This window comes from Delphinapterus leucas, chromosome 9, assembly GCF_059928025.1.
Source record: "Delphinapterus leucas isolate spDelLeu-1000000601 "Yukka" chromosome 9, BTC_Dleu_Yukka2, whole genome shotgun sequence".
In the NCBI taxonomy this organism is placed as follows: domain Eukaryota; kingdom Metazoa; phylum Chordata; class Mammalia; order Artiodactyla; family Monodontidae; genus Delphinapterus; species Delphinapterus leucas.
The window spans coordinates 85,874,469-85,886,914 of record NC_143137.1 but is presented as its reverse complement, the minus strand read 5'-3'; the positions used below and the strand labels follow the sequence as shown (position 1 = coordinate 85,886,914).

Genomic DNA, 12,446 nt, shown 5'->3' with positions numbered 1-12,446 from the left:
GACACTGCATTTTAAAAAATTTGCAAACATTTTGTGAGTTAATGATCTCACAATTTTCTTTTTCTTTCTTTCTTTTTTTTTTTAGCGGGATGCGGGCCTCTCACTGTTGTGGCCTCTCCCGTTGCGGGGCACAGGCTCCGGACGCGCAGACTCAGCGGCCATGGCTCACGGGCCCAGCTGCTCCGCGGCATGTGGGATCTTCCAGGACCAGTGCACGAACCCGTGTCCCCTGCATTGGCAGGCGGACTCTCAAACACTGCGCTACCAGGGAAGACCTCTTTTCTTTTTTAAAAAAAAATTATTTATTTTTGCCTCCGTTGGGTCTTTGTTGCTGCATGCGGGCGAGCGGGGGGCGGGGGAGCGGGGGAGGGAGGATTAGACACTTGCCCAGGGACCCGAGACAGGCATGCTTGTCTTGCAGTTCTTTGGTTCTCATTCAGCAAAAGAGGATCTCCACCTCCAGATTCTTCACCCTGTGGCCTGGCTTTGTGGAGACCGGCTACCAGTGACTGACCTGCACACTAATACAGTGATCGCTTCGTTTGGGAGAAGAGTATCTCTATAGTATTCTTATTCAATGTAAAATGAAAATTGCTTTTGATCTCAAAATTTGAAGATACTCCCAAGTTTACACTATCTGTACAGGCTAAGGTATGAGTGTAGCATATTGCTGCTCCTTTCAAAGTTTTTAAAAATTATGATTTCTTAATATTTACAAATGTTATTAATACTAAAATATGCCTTGGTAGCTCTAGAATATTCAGTTTTTACTTCTACAATGTTAAAATCCTAATGTTCTGTTAATGGTATTAAATTACCTTTAAGAAAACAAGAAACAATTGTACTCAAAATGTTTATGACATTAACATTGCACTATTAATAGTAGTAATACACATTTTTTTTTTTTTTTTTTTTTTTTTTGCGGTACGCGGGCCTCTCACTGTCGTGGCCTCTCCCGTTGCGGAGCACAGGCTCCGGACGCGCAGGCTCAGCGGCCATGGCTCACGGACCCAGCCGCTGCGCGGCATGTGGGATCTTCTCGGACCGGGGCACGAACCAGCGTCCCCTGCATTAGCAGGCGGACTCTCAACCACTGCGCCACCAGGGAAGCCCGTAATACACATTTTTAAAGGCAGAGCTTTTCAAATTATGAACGCACTGCGAAGGCACAAATATTATGTACGTTACAAATCTGATCAACATTGCAGTAATTCTCAGTTCTTTCTAGAATTCAGTGAGTTAACTTACCATGCTCATTTTTGTCAGAGGCTTTGCTTAGCAAATGGAGAAGAGATTTGAAGGATGGAAAAGAGAATTGATCTTGATTTAGGATTAGATAAAATCCCTCTGGCTCTAGTTTGAGCACATTTTGTCTTCATTTATGAGCACACTAGATCTTTTTTTTTTTTTTTTTTATTGCGGTACGCGGGCCTCTCACTGTTGTGGCCTCTCCCGCTGTGGAGCACAGGTTCCGGACGCACAGGCTCAGCGGCCATGGCTCACGGGCCCAGCCGCTCCGCAGCATGTGGGATCTTCCCGGACCGGGGCACAACCCACGTCCCCTGCATCGGCAGGTGGACTCTCAACCACTGCGCCACCAGGGAAGCCCTAGATCTTAATTTTATGAGCTTAATTTATTCTGCTTAGCAGATTGTTTCAAATTTACTTTAAACAAGTTAAAGTCTTACTTTAAATAAGTTTGGACTTAATGAAAAGCAAAGAAAATGCCAGATCTGAATTTCCTTTTAAAAATCACGACATGTTTAGCATATTACTGACCACTAGCCACATACCCTATATATATATTTTTTGGCTGCTTTGGGTCTTCATTGCTGCGTGCGGGTTTTCTTTAGTTGTGGTTAGCTGGGGCTACTCTTTGCTGCGGTACGCGAGCTTCTCATTGTGGTGCCTTCTCTTGTGGCGGAGCATGGGCTTTAGGTGCGCAGGCTTCAGTAGTTGTGGTGCGTGGGCTCTAGAGCGCAGGCTCAGTAGCTGTGGTTCAGGGGCTTAGCTGCTCCGTGGCACGTGGGATCTTCCTGGACCAGGGCTCGAACCCGTGTCCCCTGCATTGTCAGGTGGATTCTTAACCACTGTGCCCCAGGGAAGCCCTAGCCATATACTCTTATTTTTAAAATATATTCTACAAAACACTTCTTTTATTTGGACCAACTGAATAATTGTTGCTTATTACATACTTCATAAAGCAACAGTTTGGCAAATATTTCTGAGGGCCAAGCAAGTTCTACTATAAGCATCATGCTTCATTTAAATTCAAACTTCTTACTAGTTTTTTAAAAACTAAATTGTATTTACTATAAATGTTGCCATAATAAAAAAACAGAGAACACGTGTCACCTGTTTAAAGGGCTATTCTGTGGAACTTACCGGGATCTATGAATTGAATGCCGTTGCTGCTGAGGTTTAATTTCTTTAGCTCATGAGCATCTTCAAACTCCTTGGGTCGAAGCTGGTTGATTTTGTTGTGTGACAAGTCAAGTTTAACAATGTCTGGAGGGATGTTGTTTGGAACTTTCTTCAACTCTGGAAAAAATAAAAATGTTCAGGTTATCAAGCTCTCCTCTTGCCCCCATTTGCTCTATCACTCTTATCCCTGTGTGACTGAAGAGTCAGCTCTTGAAGGGAAAAAGGATATCCCATCTAAAGCCGAAGAACATTACTATATGAACAAGCCTTAGAATATGCTAAATTCCACCAAAGCCCAGCGAACCAAGTGCATCACACTTAGAGGAGCAGATATCACTCCTTGCTGAACTGTTCTGAGAAACTTCCTAGAGGCAGCAAGAAATCAAGAGCAGGACAGCAGGCAGTGCAGCTCAGCTGGCTGGGCATCAGGCAGTGGGTGGGGCTCAAGCCTGGCCGCCTGTTAGAATCACCTGCGATGCTCTTAAAAACAGAAAGCTGAAACAAAATGAAACACACAAATCAAACCACTCTTCCTGCCTCCCCTCCCATTCCCTTCCCACTCCTCTAAGAGCTTTCAGTATTTATTATTGCCTCTTTGTTGCATCTTCCTTTTATCCCTCTCCTCAGACTCCTTCTGTTAACAAATAAGCACAGATCTTGCCATCCTAAAAAAGAAACAAAAAGCCCTCCACCCTGATGACCCTCAGGCTGTTACCTCATTTCTCCTTTCCTTGGATGCTAAAATTGGAGAAAGAATAGTCCTCATTTGCTCCCCCTGCTTCCTCATCACCCACTTATTCCCTGAATCCTTGTGACTTAATTTATACTCCACCACTCCTCCCTGACTCTTCCCAAGGTACTGAAGTAATTGGACTCCTCAGGAGAAACAGTAATAATAGTGCTGCTATTACTGCTACTACTACTACTACTACTACTACTACTGAGTCAACAATGACTACTACTACAAAAAAGCCTCTGGAAGAGGAGCCCAGTTATTTTTCATAGGTTAATAGGAAATCAAGGTTCACCTAATTTATCTCTTACTATTTATATTTGTCTTTAAATCATGCTTTAAAATACTATAAAGTGTGTTTATTTTATAGTTTAGCATAATACTTGCCCTTTCTTTTAATCTTTAGCAAAATATTCTGAAAAGGTTTTATTCAATTTTAAGTAGGGCAAGTGAAGCCTGTGAAGAGAAACAAACCTGTTCAGACAAAAGAAAATTAGAAGCAACAAATAAAATGTCCAGATTAGTTCACACCTGAGAAACAGCATGACCCGAAGACTTTCTGAATAAGTAGAAATTCCTTGAACTAGGTACAGTAAGTTTATGAAAGGTGGTATCCATTTATCCATAATTCCCTTTTTGCTATAGAATAATTGACTTACTGATAATGTTTTCCAAATATTTTTTAAAAACCCCTTCTGGTATATATGATTTCTTAACTCATAGTATGTTTACTTTCATAAAGACTCAGTCTTATATCCCCCCTTCTTTTAACAGCTCAGAATCCACGGTTAATGGGATGGTATTGGTAGTTCCTTCTTTGGTATCCTTATTACTGTTAAATTTGCTTTTTCTTCTTGATGGGATCTTCGTATCTTAGTACCTATGTACAAGAACTTTTTCTAGGTGCCCTAACAAGTATTATGTGACAAGAACCCTATGAGCTAAGTACATTATCCCCATTTTACAGATGAAGAAACTGAGGCACAACTTGCCCATAGTCACACTCTAGGATTTTTTTTTTTTTTTTATAACACCCAGGCTCAGCGGGTATAAAGGGAAGCAGCTGACAATTTTGCTCCTGTACCTCTGCCTTGAGTGTTTGGGGTTGTTTTTTGTTTTTTAACAACTTTATTGGAGTATAATTGCTTTACAGTGGTGTGTTAGTTTCTGCTTTATAACAAAGTGAATCAGTTATACATATACATATGTTTTCATATCTCTTCCCTCTTGCATCTCCCTCCCTCCCACCCTCCCTATCCTACCCCTCTAGGTGGTCACAAAGCACCGAGCTGATCTCCCTGTGCTATGCAGCTGCTTCCCACTAGCTATCTATTTTACGTTTGGTACACACTCTAGGAGTTAAACACAGACATGCTAGCCCCCAAAACTATGCTTCTAACCACTATGCTCTGCTGCCTATTCATGGTACCTTTCTGCTTCACTTACGCTGTTCCATCTGCTTAGAATCCTCAAGCTTGTCATGTAGGGTTAAGTGGGGATTGGGGAGCAACTGGGGTGGGGGTCAATATATTGGAATGGCCATAAGACCTTTCTGGCTCTGTATTTAAAATGACATCTCCCTGCTTTCAAGTAGGCAAAAACAGCAATGATAATACCATTTCCTGCTTTTTCTCAATGGCAGTTATCAGCATCAGGCGCAGGGTACATCTTACTGATTTTTTTCATTTTTGCACCCTCCTTGCCATGGAAGCTTCCTGAGGGAAGTTTAGAACAGTGCCTAATATATCATAAATAAATAAGTGGTATGTGGCAGCCAGCTTCTAAAATGTCATCCAACAATCTCCTCTACTGATATTCATGCCCTTGTATAAACTCTTCCCCTTAAGTATGGGCTGAACCTAGTGACTTGCTTCTAATAATAGAATGCAGCAAATATGATAGGAGCTCACTTCCATAATTAGGTTATAAGAAATTGTGACTTTTGTCTGGCTAGCAGACTCTCTTTTGCTGGCTTTGATGAAGCAAGTTGCCATTTTGGAGAGGCTCACATGGCAAGTAATTAAGGTTGGCCTCTGGCCAACAACCAGCAAGGAACTCTGGCCCTCAGTCCAACAGTCCTTGAGGAACTGAATCCTGCCAGCAGTCATATGAGCTTGGAAGAGGATATTTTTCCAGTTGAGCCTTCAGGTGAAACCACATCTTATTGCAGCCTTGTGAGAGATCCTGAAGTAGAGGACTCAGCTAACCCATATCTGGTTTCCTGACCTACAGAAACTGTGAGATAATAAAGTGTGTTGTTTTAAGCCACAGAGTTTTGGGGTAGTTTCTTAGGCAGCAACAAAGTTATCTAACTAACATATGGGAAATAATGAGCTCATTAAATGTGTTGAGTTTAATGATTCAGGAATATCGAGCCCTCTTGTAATAAAAATGCTTTGAAAATTTGGATTGATTTTATTTCCATCCTCCGATAAGACGTTGTTTTCTTTGACCTAGAGTTGTGTCTGCCAACATATAGAAAGGTAAAAGATTTTAAGACTTGAACTTATTATAATGTTGCAACGCTGAGGTAATCCTCCCTTTAGGACCAGCAAGACCCTGACTGGAGAGCTATATTCTCTCTTGGGCACTACATGTAAACAAGGAGATGGATATCCCAGGAAAAAGTGAAAACCACAGAGACACTTGAGGACAGGCAGAAGAAATAATTTCTTGACATTTAGCATTTGGAATAATTATTGAGAATGGCTGTAGCATTTTCTTAGAAGATTTTTAAAAGAGGAATAGAGCTTTATTTCAAAATACCCAGGATCCCACCTCTCCTCTCTTCCTTCACTGCTACCACATTGGTCCAAGCCACCATCACCTCTTGTCTGGATTATCCCAATATTGTCCTAAGCCCAGGTGATCATGTTAAAACATGTGAGATCCTGTCATTTTACCAGATGGCTTGCCATCCTCCAGATGGCAGAACCCTTTCATTGCTTCCCATCTCACTATGAATAAAAGCCCAAGTCCTCACCAAGGCCCTACAAAGCCATTAAGGGCTGTAGGTCTTCCTTGCCACCAGAGTTAGTATCTCCTAGGTCCTGGAAAACAGCCTATTTATCAGTACTTGCTTGCTGAACCCACATCTGCTGGGCTGGACATGAGGGTGAATGACAAGCAACCACTGTAGGACATGAGGGTGAGTCCCAAGCAACCATTGTAGGACAAGCTAAAGTGGGTTAACCACAAATAAATAGGTAGAAAAAAATGTTTATGAGAACACCCTGAAACCCAGCTTAAGCAATGTGGCAGGCCTGTGGAAGAGGAATATGAACTGCAGAACCAACTTTGGCATTGTTACCAGCAGACCTGAGTAAAAATAGGATCCACAAGTAATACCAAGAAATGCAAACCAAAGCCTTTACTAGTAGGCTTAGAAAAACATGGAAAAATCTTATTTGTTGTATTGATGAGTAAAAACAGTTCTTTAGTTTTTAACCTTAAACTTGAATGAGAAATGCAAATGTTGATGTGAAGTATGTTTGTCTTTGATAAAGATTACACAAATACAAATTTCCCCAGACCAGAAGTCAAATTTGGTCAATGTCCCCATTTCTAGACCAGGCACCACACGGTTATTTGCTGCTATCTGAGATTTTGGTAAACCTTCAACGAATATCATATTTACTTGATTATCACCCCTGGCAAGCATTGCCTGTCCCCCAACCAAACCTTGCTGATTTTGAGGAGGAAATTGGGAAATTTTTTCCATGTAATTTCTCATTTAGTAGGCTACCCTGATTGTCAGCAATGTCAGAACTACTCTTAAGGCTTGGTAGTGGTAGGTAAAGAGATATAAATGGCCCTGTGTATTGCAAATAAAAGGTTCTTAATTATTGTTCAAACTAATGGTGAAAAAATTATCTTCAGAGGCAGCTGGGAGCAATTTATGGTCATAATTCTCCACAGCCCTAATCTTAGAAGTAAAATAAATCCTTAAAATGGTAAATTATTCTGGTAAATGTGAAGCTAAAAAGCAGTTTTAAAACTCTCTCATGTATTTTTGGCAAATCCATCCATCTCAATATGGCATAAACATGGCTTTCAACTAATCTCACATTTATTCCCTTTGAAAGACTAAGTTTTGTTGGCAAAGTGCCTGTCACCCAGTGAATAAAGCTATTGTTTCTTTTTCTTGCTGTCAGATGTTTCAGGCAAAAATAGTGATCTTTGAGGTCTATGTGGTCAAAATGGCATGTATTAGGTACCCTACACACGCCATCTGACTCATCGTCTGTCAGCTGGGAAACACACAACTAATTCCCGAGTTAAGGGAATCTGTATTCGGGTTCCTTGAGTGTGATCATGTACATGATGAATTGTACAGAGCTTAAGAGGAGGGTTCAATACTGGAAGGAAGCACCCAGAAGGCTTTTATATATTCTTCTTGGTTAATAGGCATACCCAGAATCTTGAAGGAAGAGAGGACAGTGCATGGTGGCCAATGGCTTGGGAACTGCTTAGGGATTGCCTATGTGATCTTCAAACGGCAACCTAACTTCTCTACTCCTCAACTTCTTCCTTCCTAAAATGAGGATAATACTAGTATTTCTTTTAAGGTTGTGAAGAGTAAATGACAATGCATGAAACTGCTATGTCTTAGGCACACAGAGCATTTAGATGGCAGCTCTCATTAATATCACTGCTAGTTCCACTCTTGATGGCATGTTTTAGGCTTCTTTAGATCCTACATAGTGTCCAACATGTGAGCACAATCAAAAGTATTACTACCCTCTGGCAGGCAGTTAGAGATGAACACTGCTGAACATTTATTCTCAGTATTTGACATTTATTATCTAGTTATAGAATGGGGTAAGGAAAACTACAATGGATAAAATTCAGTGTCATACTTGAGTTCCAGCCATGATTTTTAACTTCTATATATTTTTATGTTTAAAAGTTGCTTAAATTACTGCTCTGTAAGAGCAAAGAAAGCAGCTCAATTATTATCATCAATCTAAAGAACATGGCCCTGTGCCAGGCAGTACCAAAGGGAATTTAATAGAGAAGACCTTTGACTTTAAACTTATGGGAATCAACAATATATCAAAAAATGAAAAGTAAATTATCAGCTGAATCAATAGACTGATATCAACCATAGTGAGAGTGATTTATATTGATGATATTAAAAGACACAACTACCCTTCATTTTATAATCTAAAAAGTATAGGCTCTGATTTACGTCGTCACTAACAAGTGGAGGACCTTGAGCTGTCCTTTAGTGTTAGTATATATGTACTAACTGTGCATGTCATATAAACTTTATTTATACTGTTTTCCAGTAAATCATGTGTTTTTAAAGCATGAAGAATGAATTTATGGGGCATGTCTGGAAGGTTGTGTTTAGACAACAACAGTAACTTGAGGAAGGAGAGCAATAAAAAATATATTTGTATTTTTATAAGTTGATTTTTGACAAGAAAAAAGAGAAAAATATCATGGAAAAAAAGACAAAGGCAGAAATAGGCTCACTGGAGAGGGGATGGCCAGAGTAGAAAAGCAGTAAAAAAGAAAGTTATTTCCTACTATGTTATCTTTTCTTAAATTACAGTGTGGTATAGCTGTAGAAATCTTCAATTTTGTGTTAATAGCATTTTTCTCAGATAATTAATGAGCTTAACTCTACTATTTTCTCTTTGTCACCTGATGCAGCAAGTGCAAATTAACTTTAGCTTGAGGATAGAACCTTAGCGATATCAAGCAGGCTTTCTAACTCAAGTCTAGGAATAGTAGCTTTGTATTAGTTTTTAAAATATATAATTCAAGTTTTTAAGCATCACAAAGGAAATCCTAGTAAAACATGCTCTTTGTCATGAAGCACCAAGTACTCACCGTTAACGGTGTTAGGGAAATTCCACCCAATCTGGCTACAGAGAAACTTCACGTACTGACTTCTCTGCAATTCTTTAATGCTTTCTTTGTTCCAGCTGCTTGTTTGAACATGGTTAGATTAATTATGGATGCCAGCAGGCTCAGGTGGACCAAGTTTCAAATCTTAGTTTTGCTGCTTACCTAATGAGACCTTGAGCAACTGACTGAACCTCCCTTAGCCTCATTTTCCTCAACTGTAGATGGGGATACTATCATTACTACCTTGTTAGCAGCTGTAGACAGCATGTGTGTGGAATACCTGGAGCATAGTAGGTTCTCAATTAATGAGCACTTTCTCTCAAACTCAGAGGATCCCATAACGGCATCTCCCAGGTTATGATACTGTAATTGCTCTACTCTAGCATCAACGATATATAATTCACAGTGTCACAGTAAGCAAACCTTTTGGTGTCATGTAGTCGTGGTGTGATCTAACCAGGTGTCACCTTCCACAGTCAGAGAGAGGTAGCAAGTCTTGAGCAAGACTTCGCTGATAAATGAACAAATTTATTCCTGCTTCTTCAAATCCACAGATTCCTGCCTATGGTTTCCTTGAGAGGAGCCAGTCTCCATGTTCCTCTTAACCTTTCCTTTCTGTTCTTAAAACAAACCCTCCTAAAATAACTGGAAGGAATGATACCATGCTCTTTATGACCCTAATTCAATGGCATCTGGCTTTAATTTAATATTACATATAAGTTATTAACCCATGACAGAAATGAAACAGACACTCAAATGCCTTGTTGTCCTAGGATAGATTAGCGGTGCCCAGACCACACTTTGAGAATGTCTTCACTAACATGTCAAGAGCCTTACTGAAATCTCCCATCTGTTTTCTTATTTCATGTATTTGTCCTGTATGCACAAATCCTGCACACTACTAGCCCAAGATTGTGTGCGATGTAAAAGCAAGTAATGATTTGCAGAAAGTAAGTAATATTCTAGAAAGCTATTCTTAGTCTCATAGTTCTTGGATTAATACTTTCAACTTAGTTTTTTTTCAATATTCTTAGGTTTTATTTTGGATAATTTGGGAACAATTAAGATACAGGATGTTAGCAAGCGTTTTTGAAAACCTTGAGACTAAATTATAAGAACTACAGACATGCCATCACTACAGCCCACTTGGCTTCCTTCTCCTGGTGTTCTCACCTGTCCTGCTCTGCACATGGTTTTCCTTGAGGTTATTATCTCCCCACAGATGCATACCATGTTTTGGATTTAATTGGTGTAAATCAGGTTATACGGAAAAAACTAGCACTTGATTTCATACCCACTGGTTTACCTACATCAGTTAAATTACATTGGATTTAAAATTAAAGAAATTTCTTACAGCCACAGCTTGCGATGAGCAAATAAGTGTAAGACCCAAATGGCTGCCCCTCCTGAGCATACCTCCTACCCTCCTCTAATGTTCCCCAAATCACTAACCATCTTGAGCTCGGAGTAAATTCCATTGTCACTGGGGAAAGATTTCTGGTGGAAATGCTCCCAAAATTCTAAGTCATGGTGGGATGCAGAGATTCCTAAGATTCAGAAAGCATTTTTAATCATCCATGAAAATGAAAAAGTAAGAAACTTACAAACCTTTTCTTTTGCAGTCCAGTGTTCGTATAGGAAACACATAGTTGTGGCAAAGAGAAGAGTCCACCTCAGGCTTGATGACTGGGGGTTTCCCTGACACTTGGGGTTTTGGATCCAAATGTTCCTTTTCTTCTTCATTACACAACTGTTCAGATTTTATCTGCCTCAGTTTTTTATTTTTTAGTCCTTGTGGGCTTTCACACTTGGCGTAGTTCCCCAAATTCCGGTTCCTTGGAATCTGCAACATTGAAATAAGCGTTTCCATCTCACAAGTACAATCCCAGGGATTGTCATAGAGACGCAGGTAGCTCAGGAGAGGTGTGTAAATGAACACTTCCTCTGTCAAGACTTTGATCTGGTTGTGCTGCAGTAAGAGAGTGGTAAGTTTATTTAAACCAAAGAAAGTCTCACTCTCAATTTTGGAGATCTCATTCTGTTGTAAATCCAAGCTTTTCAGCTTTTTAAACTTGGAAAACATGTTGTTCTTCAGTACGCGGATTTTGTTTCTTGCTAATAGCATGTGCAGCAAATCCTGAGGCCAGCCGGGCAGCACATAAACTAGTTTTCTCTCTTGACAATCTAAGTATTTCTCGTGAAGATATGTGTACACTTCGCAGGGGAGGCCTGGAGCGTAGCGTTTGACCAGGCTGGAGCCCTTCCGGCTCCCACCAGCCCGGCTGTGATTCACTCGGTTTCTCGCACCCCCAGGGCTTCCTTTGCGCTCAGCGGCTTTACAAAAGAAGAGCAGGATTAAGATGGTTACCACGCGCATCCTGACATCCAGCTGGCCCCAATTACTTGGTGTGACAGATGGAACAATGAAAGTATTCCTTTGAAATCCACGTTTGGGTAATCTTAACTAATGCAGTTCAGGAACAATGAGGCCCAGCTGAGGCACGGTGGAGTCCCTAGATTGCAGGAGGAAAAAATATTTAGAGACCATTGTGAGCAACGCAATTGACAAATAATAGCAAGTTTTCAAGTTACTTTTATTTTTAAGCAAAGGCATTCCGTTAATAAAGGCACATGCAGAAGAGTGGTGTAGAAGGCTCCACACCCTCCTACTTGCCTGGTTTGGTGGCTAAATGTTTGGGCCCTGAGTGTGAATCAAGGCTCTTCTACTTGCTGAACTGTGTGACCTCAGGCTAATTATTTAACCTCATCTTCAGCATCTGTAAAGTGGGACTGAGGATACCTCTAGTATTGTTGGGAAGATGAAACAGGCTCATGTGCATCAAACACTTCACAGTGCCTGATCCAGGGGAAGTACTCCACATTGTTAGGACTTAGCATTATGAAAACTGAAACTGGATTCAAGAAATTAAAGGGATTCTCCTTACAGCTTTGAGATGTGCAAATCAGAGTAGGACTCCAATGAATGTCCTCCTGAGCTTATTTTTTTCTTTCCTTTACTGTCTCCCAATCACCAATCATGTTGAAGGTGGGCTCCAGAAATGCTCAGGGTAAACTGCAACTGTCCTTGTCATTTCCTGCACATCTTGGCTTAAATGTCACCTTCTCAGCAACACCTTCTCTGATTGCTCTATTTAAAAGTAGTACCCCTTCCCACTCGCTGGTCGCCCTCTACTCCGTTTCTGGTTTTATTTCTCTCCAGGGCACGTATCACCATCTGTCAAAATAGATATTTTGCTTCTTTTGTTTATTGTCCTTCTCCCCCAACTAGGATGTAAACTTCGTAAGGGCAGGAATTTTTTTCTATTTTGTTCACTGCTGTATTTCCAGCACCTGTAGAGTTTCTAGCACATAGCAGGTTCTTGATAAATATTTGAATTGCATGAATTCAGGTAACCACTCTATAAAAATA

The 12,446-nt window shown here is 40.4% G+C and overlaps 2 protein-coding genes across 2 annotated transcripts in view; one reads left to right on the top strand and one right to left on the bottom strand.

The window, feature by feature from the left end:
* FBXL13 (F-box and leucine rich repeat protein 13) overlaps window positions 1-12,446 on the top strand; it is a 183,352-nt gene that overhangs the window by 74,951 nt on the left and 95,955 nt on the right.
* The window catches only part of LRRC17 (leucine rich repeat containing 17), a 70,851-nt gene that overhangs the window by 21,578 nt on the left and 36,827 nt on the right, over window positions 1-12,446 (bottom strand). The window contains exons 2-3 of the mRNA XM_022554460.3: window positions 10,625-11,529; window positions 2,386-2,541 (exon numbers count right to left, since the gene is read on the bottom strand). Coding sequence (XP_022410168.2) covers window positions 2,386-2,541; window positions 10,625-11,393 — 925 coding nt within the window. The 5' untranslated portion in view covers window positions 11,394-11,529. The remainder of the gene's footprint in view (window positions 1-2,385; window positions 2,542-10,624; window positions 11,530-12,446) is intronic.